Here is a 20,690-nt window from a genome sequence, read left to right as displayed (position 1 = left end):
GGAGTGCAGTGAAGGCTGCTTTTCGGAAGACGTTCAACACCAAAACCTAGCGCCGACAGGGGTCCTCGCTACGCACAGTCATTTTTCTCGTCAACCTCCACCCACCCCCACCGCCGCAGGGCGAACAACAACAATCCCACCACGCTCACGAAATCCACGGCCCGGTCCCCACGCAGACTCGCTATCGCCGGACTCGAAGACAATCATATCAGCCCAGCATGGCGACCACCGTGAGCGAAGCCGGCAACATCGCCGACCAGTACAACCTGCTGCCGAAGCTGATGCCCAACCTCGACCGTCATTTGCTGTACCCGTTGCTCAACTTCCCCAACGATGAGGAGACGGAGCAGCCCGTGGAGCAGCTGAAGGTCCTGCTGCAGTTGCTCCAGGGTACGAACATGATCGACTTCGTCGGCGACCTGTACAAGCGGGTGAACGGCCTGGATGAGGTTCCGGAGGAGTACAAGAAGAGGCGCGAGCAGGTGCTGAACAAGCGGGACCAGTTGGAGGCGGCGACGAAGAAAATCTCAGATCTCTTGGATGACGAGAGCGTGGTGACGAATCTGCGGAGTGACAAGGTGCAGAACTTGCAGTATCTGAAGGAGAATCATGGGGTTACGCCGGAGATGGTGGATCAGTTGTTGGAGTTTGGTCAGTTCCAGTATAGCTGTGGCATCTACCCGCATGCTGCTGAACTGCTGTACCGGTTCCGTGTTCTGGTGAGTTATTCTCTATACACTTTATTTCTCCGCGAGGCCCACATTGCTAAAGCGGAACAGTCCACCGACAAGGACAAAGTCAGCGAAGCCACCTGGGGCAAACTTGCCTGCGAAATCCTCTCCGTAAACTGGGACGCCTGTCTCGAAGAGATCAACAAGATCAAAGAAGACATCGACACGCGGCTGTACAACAACCCGCTCGCACAACTCCAGCACCGCACCTGGCTGATCCACTGGTCCCTCTTCCCCCTCTTCAACTACGACGCCGCCCGCGAGTCCCTCACCGAAACCTTCTTCTCCCCCACGTACATTAACACCATCCAGACCAACTGCCCCTGGATCCTCCGCTACCTCGCCGCCGCCGTCATCACCAGCCGGAATCGCGCCTCGCAGGGCCGCAACTCGAGCCAGTACCAGAAGCAGATCAAGGATCTGGTGCGGATCGTCCGGCAAGAGGGCTACGAGTACAGCGACCCCGTCACCGACTTCATCAAGGCACTCTACATCGACTTCGACTTTGAGGAGGCGCAGAAGAAGCTCGGCGAGACGGAGGAGATTCTCAAAAACGACTTCTTCCTGCTGGGGACCGCGGATGCGTTTGTCGATTCGGCGAGGCATCTGATTTCGGAGAGCTATTGCAAGATTCATCAGAGGATTGATATCAAGTCAGTATTCGACTCCTATTCCCTTTCTCCCCTTCCAGGTCCATATCATTTGATCGATCTAGAATCAAAATTGCTAACCACTTCCTACAGAGACCTCTCCACCCGCCTCGGCCTGTCCGAAGACGAAGGCGAGAAGTGGATCGTCAACCTCATCCGCGACACGCGCGTCGACGCCAAGATCGACTATCAGGCCGGCACCGTCGTCATGAACCACCCGCCGCAATCCGTCTACCAGCAGGTGATTGAACGGACAAAGGGCGGGTTCTTCCGGACGCAGGTCCTCAGTGCTGCCGTGGCGAAATGAGCGAGCGGTTTCGGTTTTGGTGATGGTTTGCGAGATGGTTGGTTGTACTACGCACTTATTAGAATGAAGAGGATTGCTGCTCCTGGGGAGGCAGTAATCGATATCTTTGCCGGCATCGTCGATCTAGAGCTCCGTGGGCGAGACCATGAGGAGTGAAGGTGCTTGCGCATGGAGACCGTCGCAAGAGCGTAATGCATTACGTTGTTGCAGGTGTCTTTTCGGGACAGTTAAGTACGGGCCTGGGATCTACCCTAGGACAAACAGGCCTGTACTCTGGATTCATAGATGGAAGCCCATGAGGCCCCGGACTGGGAAATAGGAATGAAAAGTTGGTTGAAACGATGAGTGTTCTGATCCTATACCGACTATCCAGTGCTGTGCTTTGCTCGTCACGTTCAAATTATATATCATATCGATGAGACACTCCCTCCTTTCCCCGTTTCACCCATTGGAGATGTAGCAGTTCTACCCAATCATGGTACCACGGATTGATGAGATTGCCCATATACAAGCGGGTTCTAACCGTACCTATAGTGCCGTCATAGAAAGTATTGCTCTTATACCAGTCTCATGGTCGGGACACGCCAACAGCGAGCCTACCGCTCACGGGTTTCATACGACTCGACTCTGCGTACCATCCATAGATCACAGCACGAAACACGCACTTGAGACAACAGCCAAACGACGCACGTCTAACCAAAAGACCCAAAAAATCACATTGGTCACACGCTATCTACCGGCTAACAACAACGCTCACCGACACAGGACATCTCGCAACCATCCCCACGCAGCCCACACATTCAAATCCTCCCACCGCTCGCAAGCAAGCTCAAAAACAGACCAAAAGTACCCAACTAACGACCACTACCACCACCACCACCAATCGGACCCCTCACCGCGACCTGCTTCTTCACCGGCACCGGGCTCAGCGGATCCCGCTGGCTGGAGCTCTGGCTCGACGTCCCAGAACTGAGACTGCCGCTGCCATGGCTGCCCTTCCTGCCATTGAGCGAGAATCCGATCGGGCCATGGAACCCGGCCGCGCTGCTGACCAAGGTCGACGAGGGGGATCCCACGTCGTCGAACCCGTCCGTGAAGCCGGAGATGTTCGACAGCATGGACGAGGAGCGGCCGCGGCCTCCGCGGATAGAGGCCGGGGTGCTGGTAGAGGGGTTGACTTGTGCGGTCAGCGAGGGGAACGGGATGGTGCTGAATGCAATGGACGGTGCGGGGGAAACGGTGCTGGTGCCGGGAAGGGGGCCTTCGGGGGTAGACGGCACTGTCGATGGCTGTTGAGCTTCTTGGAGGAGCAGAGTCTCCAGATGCTGGATGTTTGCCAGCAGCTGTGCAGTGAGCGACTGCATTTCGTTCGCGCGCCGCTCAAAGCCGTTGATGCTGCTCCGGTACTGGTTTTCGATCGCTGCCCTCTCTGCTCGCAGCGCGGCCCGTTCTTGCTCACGACGTTGCTTGGCAGAGAGGCCCTCGATATTGGCGGTGATCAACCGGTCATGCTTCTCGATCAGGGCGGTCTGGCGCTGGCGAAGTCGCTCCCTCTTCTGCAGAACAGCGGCAATATCCGACTCAACATTGTGGGCTTGGCGCTCAATCTCGTTCTTGCAGTTCTCCAGGTCGGCCGATACCGCGTTTTTATGATCCCTCTCCTGCTTCCATGCCTGCTTCTTAGCGTGGGCGTTGTCCATCTCCTCCCGGGGAACTTCTCCAAGAGAGTCAATCTGCAGGGCGAAATCGGCAGCAGCAGCATCTGCCTGCTTGATGTTCTGGTTGAATTGGCGAACTCGCTGGTGTTGGCGCTCGTCGTTACCTCCGGCGTTGGCGAGACGATTGGTCAAAGTCTCCACCTCTTTCTTGATGGCGGTAATGGCGGCCTTGTGGTCCTTCCTATTGCGTTTCAAGCGGTTACGTAGGTCTTGCAGCTTCTGATCTGCGGCGGCTATCGAATTCTTCAGCGTGGTTGTGGGTGATGAAGGCCGAAGTGTTTGGTGGGCTGAGGGGGATGCAACGGGAACCTGCTCATCGGTGGGCCCGACAGACGTGATAAGGCTGGTAGAATAGAAGACTTCGTTGTCAGAGGTCCTGACAAACTCACAAAAGTAGTTCGCCAGAGCCGTGAGACCGAAGATCTCTCCCGTCCAGATGCCTGTTTCACCATCCTCCTCAGCCGGCCGGATCCGGGTAGAACTCCAATCTGCACCATTCACCCTGAGGTAAAACGGCTTCGATCTGTCGATTCCAGATACGGCGTGTCCATTGGTCACATCTCCCTCGTCCTGCGGCTCCTCTTCACTACCCATACTAACACGGAACGAGATGTCCGTCGGCCCAACCTGCGAAATCCAAACACGATCCTCCTCGCCGGTCCATAGAGCGTTTCCAATGTGATTTGCGTCTTTTGCATTTGCCTCGCCGGCGTCATTCGCCGCTCGGTTGCTTTCCATCTCTTTCATAACAGTCACTTTTGTACTCGCAAGCGCAGCCCAGAACGGTTGTTGGCTCCGGACATGTGCGGCCTGCTTCCGCTTCCTCCTACTACTGCTAACCCTATCTCTAGCCGGTTGTGCGGCTGGCGAAGGTCCGGGTGGACGCCCATCTCCGGTAAGAGAGCCCGGCACGTCGGCGGTGGGATCGAGCTGGGCGGTACTGGGACGAGGCAGATGAACGCCGGCCTCGGGATCCGTCTTCTTGCCAGTAGGTAGCGGTTGTGCTGCGTCTCGCCTGGAAAGCGAACGCCGAATCATACGAAGAAGCCCCTGGGCTAAAATATGTATACCTAACAAACTCCGCGGCCAACCATGAGTAGTCGAGAAGTTTTTGAAATTCGAAGACGAACTAGGTGGTGGGCTCATTAGAAAGTCTAGGCCTCCCCGGAAGAGCCCGCTCCCCGCGAGGTGGGAGACGTATTGCCGGAGAGGCCGTGATCGGAAGACGTGTTTTGTGAAGATGATGCCGAAACAGATGAATATACTGTTGGTCCTACCCGTCTGGGCTGCGGCGGCGCCCCCAAGCGCTATTGCAATCACGGCTTGCGCCAGATCCAATAAGAAGCTTTGCACAGGAACCCACAGCATAAGCCAGATGATCAGTATAAAGGCATCTGCAAAGACAATGGTAAAGATGGAGGGAGAGCCGCCGGAACCTGCGAAGATGTCGGTGAAGGAAGGGAATACAGAGAGGGCGGAGAGGGGGGTTCCCGCTTGAGGAGGCACGAAAGTCAGGCTCGCAAACAGGAACTGTACGAGAGTGAGGACGGTGGGCGGGAGTTGGAGAAGGAGAATGAGGATGGCGAGGACGTCCCGCAGAGGACAGGAGGTGAGAATGGTGGTGGCCATGGTGAGCATATTGTTCTTGTACGGGGCCGACTTGGCGAAGGGCCGTGGGGAGCTGAGGGAGGCAGCATCGGAGCTGCTGCCGTCCGGGCGGGTGTCGTACGGACGGCCGATGTCGTGAGCGTCGAAAGGCCCTTCCAAACCACAGCTGTCCCTTCCCTCGCGCGCCGGGGAAGCGCGAGACACAGCGGTAGCGGTGGAGTGGTTCGCAGCGGCCACCGGGCCATGGACGGCGTCTGAGGGAACACCCGGGTGGGTTATTATATGCGAGTGGACGTTGTCTGGCAGCGGCGGCGTGGACGTGGGCTCGGGGGATGTGCCATTGGCATGTCCGTTGAGCTGCGGGTTGCTCTTTTGCTTCGCGATGCGCTTCCCCGGGGCGGCCAGGCCGTTCTCGTGTCTCTTGTCATGCGTGTTGCCCCCGTTCCTCTTAGTCTTCGTGACCATAAGAGGCGGTCGAGGCGGCGCCTGTCTCCCCGGGCTGGCTCGACTGCTGGACAGGACGAGCCAGACTGGTAGGAGTGAGCCGCTGCTCGGCTTGAGGATGAGGCGAAGGGGGCGGTGTTGAATGGGGTAACGGTACTCGGCAGAGATTGCGGTTCGTTGTTGTTGCTGGGAGGGTAGTAACAGTAGTAGAGAAGGCTGCGAAGTTGCAAATCAGAGAAGGCGGCGCCAAGGCGACCGGCGTGGGCGGAAACTGCCACCAGCGAGCGGACCACGACGACGACCCATCCACCAGTCTGGATTATGGATCCATGGAACCAGCAAAGCCAAGCGGACCACCTCTGACCAGCGCGCTGACGGTTCGAAATTTTCTTTTTTGCCTTTTCCTCAACGCCTTGCCCGGAGCCCCGAGCAATTCTCGCAATGCTCCACCTACTAAATAGGCGGGGGCCCGATGCTGTCGCTGGTGCCACTTGGACAAAGGGTTGACCAATGTACAGAGTACAGCACCTCTACAACTACAGAACTACAATTCACAGAACATTCACATCTCCCCCATATCCACACGTCCGGTATCACAACTCTCCAGCGCCGCTTCAAGCAAACACCACACAACGAAACAAAACACACGCGATCCGCCAATAATGGCGCCTGAGCGGAACTCACAAAGGGCCAACAAAACATCCAGCAGCTATTCATTTGGATACCCGGGGACACCCCTGAGAAGGGCAGTGTGCGGATATAGGCCCATGCCTGGCGCGATCGGCAGCGAATGACACAAAAGAGACATGGCGATGCCCGCTGCATCTCACATGCAGAACTCTGGATGCGAAATGGATGCCAAAAGTCTCCCTCCTTCCGGTTTGCTGCATGGAGAAGCTGCCTGTTCATGTCGTCTCAGCGGGTCGTGTGCAGCGTGTTGACATTTGCATATTCCCCTATCCCAACTATTCCCTATTATCCAGTCCTCATATGCCGCAGCTCTACTGTACGCTTCCTACCCCTCTGCATGGAGCTGCTGCAATCTATCTGCGTCGCTGTTTCCCGGGGTACGACTGGCAGATCTCTTCGGCTTATGCTGGCTTACGCCTGGGCTCGGAGCTTTTTCTCCAGACCTGCCTGAGACGGATTGGGAAGAGAGAACTTAAAGAAGCTATGTCAGTCACGCGCACAACGGGTGTGCAGATCGCCGAGATCCATTGATCCATGGTGCAGTCCACAGTCAAGCCGCGGCTCGACGGATAGAAAAATGCTTGGAACTTTGCTTGCTTTGCTTCAAGTCCATCCGGGAGCTTGTGCCACGGACAGCTTGCAGATATCTACCATCTATCGCTATGAGCTCGCTGTGCTGGTGCCCATATCTTCCTTCGCATCCGGTCTATCCCAACTCCCCTTCTCCAGCTTGCGTACACGCTCAATCAGATCACTGACCTTCGTGCTATACGTCTTCTGCGCCTCCTGCTGCAGCCTCCATGTCTCCTTGAACTGCTCCAGCATGAACGGCTTCAGCGGCGCCTTCTTCGCAGCCCGGTAATCGTACACGACAATGTCCTCATAACACCTCGCTGCGATTCGACGATGCAGCTCCGACAAGATGACCACGTCCAGCACGAAGTGATCTGCATCCGGCGTCGGCTCGGTTCTCAGCTTATGCAGCACCGTCACGCGATCCGGCCATGTCAATGGCTGCCGCTTCCTGTCAGCGGGGTACTGTGCATCTTCTCTTGCTTTTCAAGAGGAAGCGCAATCGCGAGATATCCCTTACAAATTTGTAGTCAGTACGGATGCTCCGCAGGATGAGCCCGACGCCGAGGGGCGTCATGAGTTCTCTCCATTCCGCCTTGTGAGCGGGGTCAAAGATGTTCCCAAAGTTGCGCGTCCAGTTGACGCGCGCCGACTCTGCGTACCGGTTGTAGACGACGTTGTTGACGTGGCCTGCCATGACAGTTAGACTCACGCTCGCAAAGCTTCAGATGCCTCTGAACTCAGTACCCTTGACATCGTTTAGCTACCGAATCCTATCTTGCGGAGAGACCTCTCGGTCGAGTGTGTAGTCTCACCATGCTGTCCTAGTCCATGCCCAACGATCCCATTAGCTTCTGTAAACCACATGCAGTCAGGTCCGAAGGAGGAAGTACCATTTCTCCCCACACGACCTCCTGCCGGTACAGTCCCATGCGGTCCTTGTCCGTGAGGAAACCCTCGCTGCCCACTAGCAGCCCTCGCCAGTCCTGTGCTATCTCTTCCAAGACGGAGCATGCTTCGCTCGTCTGGTCTTTGGTGAGACCAAATGTTATGCATTTGCCGATCCGTGCTTTGAGATCCGACAGCCAGCGCGAGCTCAGCGAAGCCGTGGGAGGTTTGGACCGAGTTTCACTCTCCGCGGTCGTGGAAAGAGAACGAACATACGGCTGCGAAAGGCATTGAACGCTGAGTCGAGGTGGGGCAAAGGTGGATGTTGCGAGCGCAAGCCGGCTCAATTGGGTTCGCATCATGAAGAGATATTGCCAAAGAGGGCTTTGGATGAGCTCCTTTTGAGGCAAAAAGGAAGCCGTGCCTCCTGGCGCAATTTGAGTGTTGAGTGATCCGTTGTGACGCGCCATGCCGAGGTCGTGCCCTATTTACGCCCTACGTCAGCGCACTCGGTCCGAGCTCCACCCCGCGACTGTCCCCAACACGATTGTTCGAATGCTAGCATTACCAAGGAGTATACAACGATCCTGTAACAGCCTCATTTCGTCTTCTGACTGTGTAATCTCCTCCATTATGGCGTCCACCAACCCTGCGCTCCGTCTCGAAGTCAAGCGCATCTACAAAGGTTCGAACTATGTCCACCCCGCATATTCCAAGATTTCGTGCTGATATTGACAGAGCTGCTCTACATGGGACGGGACTATCCTCAAGGTTACGACTACTTCCGGAACCGCTTGCACAAGGCGTTCTTCAACCAGCGGCATCTCACCGACGAAGAGGCCATTAAGAAGGGCATCGAGAGGGCCGAGTTTGTGAAGAAAGGTAGGAGAAAAATAGATGCCATGGCATGTCAATTGGATCGCTAACTGCCTGCTGCAGAAATCGAAGCACTGTGGGTATGATACCGTCGGCTTGCGGCTATAGGGCTAATGCAATTCCGACTCAGGTACTTTCTCAAGCGTTATCGAACGTTGAAGCATAGATATGCACCGTCCTAGACCCCGCAGTCAACAAGTTGATTGTTAGCGGTCGGAGTGCACGACCCGGTCACATCACAATCCTCAGAACCCAAGCAGTCTAGTGGCCCTAGCCGCCGGAGTCGAGGTCGATTAACGTATTCTTTCGACCAGTTTCGGGTATCAATCAAAAACAAACGTGGGTATCCCGAGCTCATACTTTGCGGCACCACCAGACCCCAGCCTCTAGACACTCCCCACTAGACGCGCCTTTCTGTTCTAGGAGATTGGTCATCATCGAACCCCACCAGCGCTGCCACTCCTCCTGGTTCTTCCCGCTGACTTCCTTCAGCAATGGTTCCAGACTCTCAATCATTTGTATGACGACCAGAAGCGCGGTATATCGGAGCGCTGCCTGCTCTTCGTTCAGACTGGAACCTTCAGTCTTCCTGGTCTTACCAGTCTGGCTCCCGCGGCGTTTTGACGGGTGCCTATCTGCCGCCCCGTCGCGTTCCCAGCGAAGCTCTCCGAGCGGGATAGCCACCCTTCGGTTCTCGACATCACAAAGCGTCTCCGTCTCTTGTAGCAGCATTTGTGATATACGAGCGCAGGGTGTTGTGCAAAGCTTCCGCTTGTCTAGGGCTTCTTGGATCCACATGTTGGAGTCTTGTAGGTACTTGTTCTGCACGTCGGCGAAGGGGGTGATGGGGGAGATCAGGAAGGTTCCAGTTGACACGGCGCAGGCGTATTCGGTCGGATTCTTCCCCGGGGGCGGCGGAGGATGAGGGAGGATCGACCGGATTAGATGATCAGTCTCCCATATTTCCAGTGTCCCTCCCGACTTCAACACTCGCATCGCCTCGTCAAGCACAGCCTGTGTCGGTGCGCCATTTGGGACAACCATGCTCAGGTCCTTCATTACCACGATGTCGAATTCGTCGTCGTCGAAGGGTAAAGGGATCTTGCGCAGATCATGCTGTACAAATCTCCAGTCAATTCCTTGTAGCCGCAGATCGGCTGCCAATGGGACAATGTCCAGCCCAGTAAAGGACACATCCTCATAGCCCAGGTCGGTAAGGTACGCATGGCACAGTGACGACCAATATGCGCTGCCACATGCGATTTCGAGTACCTTCTTGGGCGGGTTCTGGGGCGATGGGGTGGACCCCAAGGGTCGACCGAATATCGAGGCGACTAGCAGCGTGTGCAGGTTCTGCCTTTGAAGCTCTGGAAGGTCGCATGGGAGGGGGTACGGAAGGTCTCGGAGGTATCGTCGTCCATGACGCAGGACAATGGGATTCGAAAGCACGGCGCCATCGTCCTTTACACTTTGCGTCGAGGCACTCGACATGGAACCTCGGGCGGTATCCATGGGCACGGATGCAACGGGAGCAGGCGAAGCGGTGCTCGAGGCAGATATGGTCCTCCCGAGGGCGTCGGTCGTCGTCAGGTCCCACTGCTTTGCTTCAGCCGTCTTGGGGAGTATGGGAGGTGGATTGGCAGCACTGCCAGCATAGCGATACTGTTGTTTCAATTAGAGAAGCGACGCAGTGACGCAGGGCAATAAGGGGTGCACACCATCATCCATTCCGCCATTGCTACCCACTAACCCCACTGTTTTACTAGCGTGGGCCTCGATATTACGGTACGGTAATCGGTCCCAACGAGATTCCGATAAGCAGGCTGTGGCCGGGGGTGCTGTCAGCGCGAGGGGGTTCGGACGGGAGGGGTCGCGTCGCAGCAGAACGGGACAGTTGCTTCACAGGAGCTCGCGACACCACCGAGAGAGGTTGCGGTAGTTGATGGGGGGAGGGAGAAGTGATGAGATGTAATAATGCAAGATGCTGCTGTATGGAGTAGCTATATGGAGGAGAGAGATTAAACTTTGGCACTAATGGCAAGAGGTACCACGGTTGCGTTGTCGAGGGGGTTCAAGTTCCGGATGAAAAGAGGGCCTGTCCATAGAGTGGGCAGGTGAACAGCTCTTTGCCTCTCGTTTGGCTCCTTGGTTCAGCCGAGGAGGAGTCGTCTAGGCTGTGGATGGCGGAGGGGCCAATCACGTCGTGCTGTGGGAGGACGTATAATAATCCTCCTCGTTGAGACATGGCTGTTCGCGGCAGGAGAGTGGAGTTGAAGGAGCGGGACATGTGGCGTCTGGATTGCTGGCTTGCTAGTCTGTGGAGGAGAGAGAGGAGCCACTCCTGCGATGTGATGGAGCATGCATCTGTCTTTTCAGGGAGATGGAGGGGGCTCTGGAAGTAGATACACAGTACATGTGGACGCCAGCTGGTGCAGTCACACTCTCGAACTTGAGTTCTACGCGCAGCTATGAGGTACCAGTACTTACCACAAGTATGAAGACCCTTTACTGTGGTATAGGCGATTTTTAAACGAATCATGGTGTCACGGTCGGGATAGCATCACTGACCAAACTCGGAGCCAGTGGGGACGATTGAAGTCCACCTGGGCAGTCGGTTCGCCGCACCACATGCCTTCCACGCGTCGCCCTTGATGCGCTCTTGTCACTGTAAAAGCCGCTCATTATTAGTTAGACCCCAGTTGTGATTTTTCAAAGACATGATAGAAAACATGCCAGCACCAGTTCCAACTTTCGCAATCCTGGAGCACTTGAGGGAGCTTCGGCTCACGTGACGGCCGGGGATTTGCCGATGCGAGCCAACTCCAACTGCACTGAACTGCATCACGGTTCCATCGCGAGCCTCAACAACACGCCGCATCCACTATTCTTCACTATCCTTTGCACCCCGACCTCGCCATTGGACTCGGCTCCTCTGCCATCGAGCACATGAGACCACCTATATAGCTCACCTCCCGGCTCCTCGCTCTCCAAGTGTGCCTCTCGTTCCTCGAGTCGATATCCCACCCTTCCCCCATCAACTGTCGACTGACCCTTGGTGAAGCTAGACACCATATACATAACCACGGCGGCTGCGCATTCGCATTCACACTCTCTACTCTTGTCGACCCGTGTCTCTTTCACCACGATCCGACCGGACCGGCTTCGCTTCACAACCAGAGCAGCGTCCGCATAGACGCCGACCGGCGGTGGGCAGTAGTGAAAGGCCTATGGACTGCTGTACACAAGGGCATGTTCAAACCAAGAGACCCTGGCATCCCCTCCGCGCCCTCGCATATAACTCTCAACCACCCCACAACCCCAACCTCAACTTTCCACCTCGCCCGACCACCACCCCGGGGAGCGGCTGAACCACGCGCCGGCGGGCTACTCCCCCTTTGATGGCAGAGTACTCGGCCTACTCGAGACTAACTGGACAATCGTTTTACCCACTCCACGTACCCGGTCCAAATCGCAACCTCCCTTCCCGCGTCCGCTCGCCTACCGCTAGCGGCCGCAATCCTCTCAACGCCGGCTCCCTTTCTCCTTCACGCTCTTCCGGTCCGCAGTCTCCGCAGCAGATCGCCATGTACAACCAGAACCACCCCCATCAGACGCACAATGTTATGCTGAATGGTGGCCCCGGCCACCGGGGCTACATGCCCATGATGGGAAAGTACCAACAGCATACGCAAAATCAGCATCATCATGGACATACCCATCAACAACACCAAGAGCACGCAACCGGGGCCCATGCCAGTATGATGGGTCACCAGCATTCGATATCGAACCCCATCTCGAGCGGCGGCTTATCGAACGCACAGCCCCATTTCGCCCCGTCCCATCTACAGAACGGTACTCCGGGAAGCGTGCATAGCACTCTGAGCAAACCAGCATGCGAGAATTGGCAGGAACAGCTGCAACTAGCTCATCGCGCTCGGGAGATGACGCAATCACACTCGTATGCTAGGAACCATCCGAGCGTGAACAAGAGCGTCATGGGCGGTACTGGAAATGGCATTCAAAATGAGACTGAAACAGAGGAGAGGAATAGACCGGCAGGAAATAGCGCGGACCAAAGCAAGACCAACCATGTGTGGACCGCTCTGGATCTCGGTGGCCAGAATCTGAGATGCTTGGCCGTGAACATCTTCGACACCTATCCCTTCCTGACAAAGCTATATCTGAACTGCAATAAGCTGCAGCGCCTACCTGCGGCCATTGGCAATCTGAGGTCTCTTACCCATCTCGATGTGTCACTCAATGAACTGAGAGAAGTACCTCCCGAAATAGGCATGCTTGTGCAGCTGAAGCAATTCCTACTCTTTGACAACCAGGTCGAGACTCTACCCGCCGAGATTGGCTCTCTGTACCAGCTCGAGATCCTGGGTATCGATGGCAACCCTATCACAGAGAGTTGGAAGTCGATCATCGTGGAGCAAGGCACCGCGGAACTCATCAAGTTTTTCCGCGAGAATGCACCGAGTATGTACACCCCTAATTTCTTTCCGTCACGCAAGTTGCTAACATCTGCAGTTCCTCTTCCTCCACCTGAGCGAGACTGGATTGTCGTGGATGAGACCTATGAAGGCGATCAAGAGACAATTACCGCCCTCAGTTACAATATTCTGTGCGACAAGTACTGCACTCAATCTCAATACGGATATACGCCTAGCGCAGCATTGTCCTGGGAGACCCGCCGAGAAACCATCCTGGGGGAGCTAAGACACAGGGATGCCGACATTTGCTGTCTCCAGGAGATCGACCAGGAAAGCTTCAACAACTACTTCCGAGGAGAGCTTGCACACAATGACTACAAGGGCGTGTTCTGGCCGAAGAGTAGGGCAAGGACCATGACTGAGAAGGATGCGAAGCTGGTCGATGGATGCGCGATATTCTACAAGAACAGCAAATTCATCCTGCTGGACAAGCAACTCATCGATTTCGCCAACGCTGCGATCAATCGGCCGGATATGAAGGGCGAACACGACATCTTCAACCGCGTCATGCCCCGAGACGATATTGCTGTTGTTGCCTTCTTGGAAAACCGCACGACCGGGACAAGGCTCATTGTTGGCAACGTACATGTCTTCTGGAATCCCGTCTTCACGGACGTCAAGCTCGTTCAAGTGGCGATCTTGATGGAGCAGATCACCAACCTGGCCAACCGGTGGGCCAAAATGCCCCCCTGCACGGACAAGCAAGTATTCCGGTTTTCTAACGGCGACGGCGAGGAGGGCAAGTCTATACCAGACGACACTCAGGAACCGGGCCCTTCAGTGCAGTACTCGGATGGCGCATCGATACCTCTACTCCTCTGTGGCGACTTCAACTCCCTCCCCAACTCGGGCGTCTACGACCTAATAACCCAAGGCAGCCTCTCCAACTCGCACTCCGATCTGGGTAGCCGCAACTACGGAAACTTTACGCGAGATGGGATATCCCACCCTTTCAGTCTGAAATCCAGCTACGCGTCGATCAACGAGCTAGCCTTCACCAACTACACGCCCAATTTCGTCGGCGTGCTCGACTATATCTGGTACTCGACCAACACGCTCCAGGTCATTGGCCTCCTGGGCGAGGTCGATAAGGATTATTTGGCGAAGGTTCCCGGGTTCCCGAATTACCACTTCCCAAGCGACCATCTCGCCTTGTTTGCGCAATATGTGGTCAAGGCGAGGAAGGACACGAAGAAGGAAGCGAGGGATAAGGAGAGAAATGGCAACCGGTCATAAGTGGAGGGAGGGGTGCAATTCCTGTTACCTTACCTTTTTCCGCATGTACAGTTTCTTCCAATGGCGGCTGGACGGATGGGATGGATGGGCGGATCGGACGGGATGGGCATCATGTCTTGCGCACGCTTGGAATATCTGTTCACTAGGTGTTTGAGGGGAGCTCCTTGACTGCCACTTGTGTTCCATCGTTTAGGCGTCAATTTGAGAGACGGTGTCTGGATTCTGAATTTCTGAGTGTTGAGTTACTACTGTGGGTTTTAGTTCAAATGGGTCCGCGAATCAATACAAGGTCCATGGTCTGCCTTCACAAGTACTCGACCGGTGTATCATCGAGGGACATTGGATTGATGCTATGTCCCTTCGGACTTTGGTATGCCATTGACTTAGAGCAGCCGAATCCCCAAGGTTTTTGAAAATGTGGCTGTGAACGACCTCCTCCGTCTCGGCGCGGCAAGCGGCGCCACGTGCACTCTGCCTAGGCCTACTTCGTCATTTCCTAACCTCTCTCCTCAACCTTACCGACGATTCCCCTTGCTTGGCCACTCCCCGCTCGTCCCTCCGCATCATTGTTTTGTTCCGCGTCGCCAGGGACACGCAGTTCATTCTCCCCCTTCTCATCCCTCTCTCACCCTCCCTCTTCCTTGCTACCGACCCACTCGACGGCCGTTCCCCCACCACCGCCTCGCTCACTATGGCTGCCCCCGCACCTAAAGAGCTACCGCTCGATCCCAAATACGACGACTATGACTACCCTACAATCGCCCCCATCCCACAGAGCGGCCATCCTGGGCATACAACGCCAGAGCAGGATGCACAGGTCTTTCAGCTGCGGAGTATGCTTGAGGCGGAGGGATATACCGACAACCTGGATACCTTGACCCTGGTATGCACTCGAATCGGTGTAAGCTTTCATCTGGCGTATGGCTAAACATCGTCCTAGCTACGGTTCCTTCGTGCGCGAAAATTCAATGTTCAGCTTTCCAAGCAGATGTCGGTGTTCCCAAAACTATGTACATTTGGATAGATTCCAGTTTGGTTACTAACAAGGCATAGGTTCATCGACTTCCAAAAATGGCGGAAGGAGTTCGCAGGTGTCGGAGTCGAGGAGCTGGTCCGCACCTTCGAATACAAGGAGAAGCCCCAGGTTTTCGAGTACTATCCCCAGTATTACCACAAGACGGATAAGGTACGATGCGTCATATTTCGCTTTAGCTTCTGGCCTCTGCTGACATTCCATCAGGACGGTCGTCCCGTATACATTGAGAAGCTCGGCAACGTCGACCTGACCGCTCTAGGCAAGATCACCACCCAGGAACGCATGATCCAGAACTTGGTGTGCGAGTACGAGAAGATGGCCGACCCGCGCCTGCCCGCCTGCTCCCGCAAGGCCGGCTACCTCCTCGAAACCTCCTGCACCATTACAGATCTGAAGGGCGTGGGCATCGCGAAGGCAACGTCCGTCTACGGATACTTAGGCCAGATCTCAGCCATCTCGCAAAATTACTACCCCGAGCGTTTGGGGAAGCTGTACGTTATCAACGCGCCCTGGGGCTTCTCAACGGTGTTCAGCGTCGTGAAGCGTTTCCTCGATCCCGTCACCGTCAACAAGATCCACATCCTCGGCAGTGGATACGAAAAGGAGCTCCTTGCACAGATTCCGGCGGAGAACCTACCCAAGGAGTTCGGAGGAACGTGCGAGTGCGAAGGCGGATGTGAGTTGAGCGATGCGGGACCTTGGCATGATCCGCAATGGGCGAGGCCGCCGAAGTGGGCGAAGAAGGGGGACAAGACGGAGGAGAAGGAAGCGAAGGAGGAGAAGAAGGATGAGATCGCTACGGACGGCAACGCCGCTGCGGGTGCGCCCGTCTCAGTAGCTGGTGGATCGTCTGATGCTGAGGCTAAGGGTCCTGAGGCGGCAACTTCGGCTGTTGGAACGACCACTCACGCTGAGGCTTAGAAGGTTTTTGGGGTGAGGGTGAGGAGTAGGATGAGAAGCAGTCGGTGATGGATACGTCCGGTCTACAGCTGATGAAGATCAGTTATCTCATGGAGCGCTGGCCTGCTGGAATGAGGAATGTGCGGCATTGACATGATTTCGCATTCTGTGCGAAGTCGAAGAAGACGCTGGTATAGACAGACTCTTTGCGGGGATGCTTTGGAACTACTAAATACACAGTGAAGACGTCAAGACGCATTTTCGATAGAATGTACTCTTGGACTTGTGGGTGTGTGCTAACTAGACCTCGTTCGCCGAAATCTTTGTTGCAACGCCATTCAAGTGTGTCACAATGGTGGAAGAACCCTTTGGTTGAGTAAGTGCTCATTGTCTTCCAAGGTTGTCGATAGAGGTCACTTGTTTCTTGTTCCAGCTCTTTGTCTCGCGGACACTTTGCTATTCATTCGACTTTACTTGTTCAGTATTTTACATTGTCTCTCTTGTTTCTCTTTCTACTCTTCTATGCATATGGCTTTCCCAACATTGACATCTATCGCTGCTGGTAGCTTGAATTCGAATGATTTCCGTAGACCCGGTTTGGAACACATCAGTCCGCCACGTAATTGACACAGAAACATCTGCTATCCGAGCAATCGCGATACATGACTACACCAGGCGCACAGGTCTTCGACATCGACATCCCCTTCATCCTGCTCGGCACCGCGTCCGTCCCGCCCCAGCTATGCGATCCGCATGTGCGCTCCTCGTCGCAGCCATTGCAGTTGGTCAAGGGCGCATTGGGGGTTCTGTGTGAGGACGTTGACGTTGGGGTCGCTGGGGATGGAAGTGAGGGATGCTGGATCGTTGGGTTCAATGACGATAAGAGGACGGATGGAGAGGATGTTTTGACGGAAAGGGAGAAGAAGGCGCTGCGTTTAACGTCGGTGACTGCATCAATGAATGGTAACACAGGGCTCGATCCAGGGGGTCCGATATGGTATATCCCGCTCTCACTCTCCCGTCGGGGTATCCCGCTCACCGACACCAACGAGAGCTCCAGCGCCAGCGGTAGACGAGAACGCGAGAAAGCGCTAGAGGAAGTGCGAAAGCTGTGCATGGCGTTGAACAAGGTGCGCGCGGATGGCGAGATCCCGCTCGAGGAGGAGGAGGAGGTAGGGGCTATGGAGCGGGACTTTGAAGATACGCTGGGGAGTCCGACGAGTAAGGCGCGGAGGGCAAGGAGGAAGGCGGAGATGGAGAGGGAGAGGAAGAAGAAGGAGAGGATGGTGTATTGGGGGTTGAGGGTCGTCTGCTCTGAGGGGTGCTTTTTGCGGGTTGAGGTGCGGTGTGGTGCGGGTGGGGAGGGCTGCGGAGGACGAGGAGGAGGACGAGGAGGAGGAAGAGGAGGAGAGGGCGAATGGATGGGTTGGGATGGAGACTGTGTGAAGAGGGTGTTGGTACTTCTCACGGGTGTGGAGAGGGAGATGACGCTCCTGTCGGACGTGAGCGCCGTTACGAGGTGGATATCGCTGAGTCGGTTTCTCCTCTACCGGCGGATTCGGGCGTTGCGGCACGAGCGGCGGGATGTGAGACGCGGGATTCGGAGGCGCGGGGAGGGAAGGAAGGATTCTGGGGCGGAGTGGGATGCGCGGCAGGAGCAGAGGGAGTGGGAGAGAAGGGTGCAAGTTGCTGGTATTAGGGATGTTGTTAATGGGTCGAGGGGGCTGTGGGAGGGGTTGGATGAGGTGTTTGAGGAGGAGGGGGAGGAAGGGGTCGCGGAGGTGGTGAGGGGGATGGTGGAGTGTGAGGGTTTGGGTGTGACGTGGGAGGTCGAGGAAGATGATGGAGAGGGTCGTGAATTAAGGGGGGGAGATTCCGTTGAAGATGACGGTGAGGATGACGGAGATGGCGACGATGATTTGGATTTGTACGCTCCGCCCACACCGCGTCCTCCTCGTCCTCGTCCTCCTCCAACCTTCCCGCAGATAAAAGCACTGAGTCTGCGCTCCCATCGCGCGAATATCGAGGACGCGGACGATCTGGCGTCGTACATCGATTTCATAACGTCCCTCGTGGCTTTCGCGCTCGCGTGCCCCACGTACGCCGACTTGAGAGAAAAAGCCGCTGGGTTCAGGAGGGTCTCGGAAGAGCGGGGGGAATCTGCACTGGTGGCTTTGCAGAGGTTATGCGGAGTTGTGGGCGTCCGCCGGGAAACTGAAGAGTATTACCGGAAGCTACATCAGGAAGACGAAAGGGATGGTCTGAGGGAGAGACCGCAGCACAGAGGCCCAAGGATGCCATTTGATCGGCTGGAAAGGTTGGTGAGGGAGGTGAGGCAGAGGGATTGGAGGTATGTGGGGACGTTTGTGGAGAGGTATGAGGAGGCGGGTGGGTGGAGGGTGGCGGAGAGGAGGAAGGTGTTTGGGTTGATGGTTGCGGGGGAGCATGGGAAGGACGAAGATGGAGGGACAGAGCGGGAAAAGGGAAAAGCGAAGAAATGAGTGTCGGATATAGAAGAGATACGCCACTGATATGATCAATTAATTCACTGCGGATCGGTTCGGTGCGCAAAAGGTCTCCCTCGATGCTGTAGACGTAGACATCTACGTCCACATCAAATTACTCCATTTTGTCATGTTGTGTTGTATAAAGCTTGCCCAACCAAAGTGTCTAAATCTCCTGGATTGAATCGCCATTAGGCAAAGAAAATTGGCGCCGAACAGAATCTCTCACAACACTCTCGAGTCATGCATGTTGTGTTGTGTCGTGACATTGACAGTAGCATACATGGCATTCTCTTCTCGTCCCACCCGCTCGCTGCTTGCTTAGCAGTTTGGAATCTGCTCGATCTGGCCCTGGTTGGCCTTGACGCACATGCCGTGGTTCTGGCGGGCTTGGACATCTACGGCATTGTCAGAATGTGATTATGATATGGGAAGCGTATAGATTTACCCTCGGCGACAGGAGTGGGAGCGGCGATGGCAATGGCAGCCATGGAGAGAATAGCAGCGACGACGGTGGTGAACTTCATTTTTGAGATAGGTGGTTTTTGGAGGTAAAGGTTACGAAAGGTGGGTTTGTCGAGAGATTGTGATGATATGTAGTATACGTCGCCCGGCGACAAAAGAATGAATCAAACTTGAAGAAAGGAAGAGCAGAAAAGACAACTTGACTTCGAAAAGAAGAAAAAAAAATGGACAGCGGAAGAATGAAGAATCTCAGTTGCCAGGGCCTCCGCATCTTTTAAAGCTCGCCCAGCCCTAGCATGAACGTCCCACACTGCTAAACCTAACGCAGTGATCCGCAACTACTTGAGACCCGCACATCGGACCTAGAAGGCTTGTCTCTTGCGTCGGAGGATTTTGTGAAACCGGATGGGTGACGTTCCAGGCGGGCTGGGTCTTCAGAGTGGCCGGAGCGGGAGAGAACATGGTTTGGATACTAAGAGATCCTCCCGCTCCAACCCCTTGGATAGACGTTCCGTGCCGGAGGTGTGAGGGAGTGTGCGTATCAGGTGGTGTGGGCGGGGCTGGTTTGAGAAGGAGGCTCACAACTGAAAATGAAGCATGTTTTTGGACGGTACCTTTGTCTCTCTGTGGTACGATGTCCACATCACCCATATAAGAGTCCCTTGACTGCTTTGCGTCTGCATTTTTTTTGAATACGAGAAGGACGGTTTCTGGGGCCCAACTGAAGAACCTGTTCATATCCATAAATTCATGGATTATTTTGCTGATATAACGGATTGGGACAGAACTGAAACAGCGTCCAGACCAACCCGAAACAAGGCATGAGGCAGCCAAGATGGGATTGAATGGAGTGCCTGTGATGTTTTCACATGATCGCGACAATAAAAGTGTGGTCCAGGTGGGGGGTTAAGAGGAACGCGGTAACAAGGGAGTCAAGGCCTGGGTTACGATGTCGTCGTTTGTCTTGTAATAAGGACGTTCCCAAGTTCCGATGCCTTCACAAAGTTATGGCTTGGCGCACTAAACCCCAATCAGGGATGGCGCCCCTTCGACGTGTAGTAAGCACAGTCCTAGTCTGGAGGATTTCCAAAGTCCGACATTCCCATCTTGTACTCTTCTTTGTCTTCGATTCTGTGGATTCCTCGGATTCGAGGCCTGTCAAATCGATCGCAGTCTTTCAAGTGCAGTGTCCCGTTCTCTTGGGGTGGTTCCACGTTTGAGAGACCTCGAACCGGGCCCTCTGCAGCGTACTCACGGGAGAGACATGATGAGCGACCAGTGGCCACCTTTACCTTCAAGGCAATGTGAAGTATTCTTATTTCTGTGTCGACTGTGGATTTCAAATGGTTAGATTTAGCTGCGCAGTCATTGTTTCCCGTCTCCATTATTTCGGGTATCTATCTCTCTCTACACTTGTCAGCATCTACACTTCCAGTCTGTCACATATATACTCTTCTTGATCTGTTCTCATCATCAGGACAATCTGCATCAGAAGTTATTACTGCCCATGGTAGCAGACGAATCTCCGTTCCTTCTGCCGTTCTGTGCCTTTGCAGGCCAGGGCCTTC

At 55.1% G+C, this 20,690-nt stretch overlaps 9 protein-coding genes across 9 annotated transcripts; 5 read left to right on the top strand and 4 right to left on the bottom strand.

Moving 5' to 3' along the window:
* The first annotated feature begins 115 nt into the window (after positions 1-115).
* EI97DRAFT_415091 (putative eukaryotic translation initiation factor 3 subunit E) lies at positions 116-2,032 on the top strand. The gene is made up of 3 exons (XM_033796848.1): positions 116-719; positions 780-1,384; positions 1,475-2,032. Exons 1-3 carry the CDS (start codon positions 219-221, stop codon positions 1,686-1,688), a joined length of 1,320 nt encoding a protein of 439 aa, XP_033656035.1. The 5' UTR covers positions 116-218; the 3' UTR covers positions 1,689-2,032.
* Positions 2,033-2,382: 350 nt separating this feature from the next.
* Positions 2,383-8,093, bottom strand: EI97DRAFT_499912 (uncharacterized protein). The gene is made up of 8 exons (XM_033802630.1): positions 7,537-8,093; positions 7,242-7,411; positions 6,908-7,186; positions 6,564-6,795; positions 6,289-6,359; positions 6,143-6,229; positions 5,749-5,988; positions 2,383-5,644 (listed from the first exon to the last, which is right to left on the bottom strand). The coding sequence occupies exons 1-8, from the start codon at positions 7,775-7,777 to the stop codon at positions 2,543-2,545; spliced, it is 4,422 nt and encodes a 1,473-aa protein (XP_033656034.1). The 5' UTR covers positions 7,778-8,093; the 3' UTR covers positions 2,383-2,542.
* An 87-nt stretch (positions 8,094-8,180) lies between these two features.
* EI97DRAFT_431719 (LYR motif-containing protein 5A) lies at positions 8,181-8,824 on the top strand. The gene is made up of 4 exons (XM_033798002.1): positions 8,181-8,294; positions 8,348-8,491; positions 8,549-8,561; positions 8,616-8,824. The coding sequence occupies exons 1-4, from the start codon at positions 8,243-8,245 to the stop codon at positions 8,665-8,667; spliced, it is 261 nt and encodes an 86-aa protein (XP_033656033.1). The 5' UTR covers positions 8,181-8,242; the 3' UTR covers positions 8,668-8,824.
* On the bottom strand, positions 8,685-10,566 carry EI97DRAFT_431718 (SAM binding motif-containing protein). Its single transcript, XM_033798001.1, has 2 exons — positions 10,204-10,566; positions 8,685-10,147 (listed from the first exon to the last, which is right to left on the bottom strand). Exons 1-2 carry the CDS (start codon positions 10,219-10,221, stop codon positions 8,840-8,842), a joined length of 1,326 nt encoding a protein of 441 aa, XP_033656032.1. The 5' UTR covers positions 10,222-10,566; the 3' UTR covers positions 8,685-8,839.
* Positions 10,567-11,659: 1,093 nt separating this feature from the next.
* On the top strand, positions 11,660-14,229 carry EI97DRAFT_256322 (uncharacterized protein). Its single transcript, XM_033794183.1, has 2 exons — positions 11,660-12,967; positions 13,019-14,229. The coding sequence occupies exons 1-2, from the start codon at positions 11,884-11,886 to the stop codon at positions 14,215-14,217; spliced, it is 2,283 nt and encodes a 760-aa protein (XP_033656031.1). The 5' UTR covers positions 11,660-11,883; the 3' UTR covers positions 14,218-14,229.
* Positions 14,230-14,908: 679 nt separating this feature from the next.
* On the top strand, positions 14,909-16,093 carry EI97DRAFT_358910 (uncharacterized protein; the record flags this gene model as incomplete). Its single annotated transcript, XM_033794930.1, has 4 exons — positions 14,909-15,100; positions 15,158-15,207; positions 15,271-15,403; positions 15,458-16,093. Coding segments are annotated over 4 exons (1,011 nt in total), but the record flags the coding sequence as incomplete, so codon positions are not given.
* Positions 16,094-16,678: 585 nt separating this feature from the next.
* On the top strand, positions 16,679-18,663 carry EI97DRAFT_486698 (uncharacterized protein). The gene has a single exon (XM_033802167.1). The coding sequence runs from the start codon at positions 16,816-16,818 to the stop codon at positions 18,652-18,654; it is 1,839 nt and encodes a 612-aa protein (XP_033656029.1). The 5' UTR covers positions 16,679-16,815; the 3' UTR covers positions 18,655-18,663.
* A 315-nt stretch (positions 18,664-18,978) lies between these two features.
* Positions 18,979-19,184, bottom strand: EI97DRAFT_456876 (uncharacterized protein; the record flags this gene model as incomplete). The annotated part of the gene is made up of 2 exons (XM_033800775.1): positions 18,979-19,055; positions 19,106-19,184. 2 exons carry the CDS (start codon positions 19,182-19,184, stop codon positions 18,979-18,981), a joined length of 156 nt encoding a protein of 51 aa, XP_033656028.1.
* A 50-nt stretch (positions 19,185-19,234) lies between these two features.
* Positions 19,235-20,080, bottom strand: EI97DRAFT_256282 (uncharacterized protein). The gene has a single exon (XM_033794181.1). It carries the CDS (start codon positions 19,864-19,866, stop codon positions 19,414-19,416), a length of 453 nt encoding a protein of 150 aa, XP_033656027.1. The 5' UTR covers positions 19,867-20,080; the 3' UTR covers positions 19,235-19,413.
* Positions 20,081-20,690: the final 610 nt, after the last annotated feature.

This window comes from Westerdykella ornata (assembly GCF_010094085.1).
Source record: "Westerdykella ornata strain CBS 379.55 unplaced genomic scaffold EI97scaffold_5, whole genome shotgun sequence".
NCBI lineage: Eukaryota > Fungi > Ascomycota > Dothideomycetes > Pleosporales > Sporormiaceae > Westerdykella > Westerdykella ornata.
This window is presented reverse-complemented; position numbering and strand designations above follow the sequence as displayed.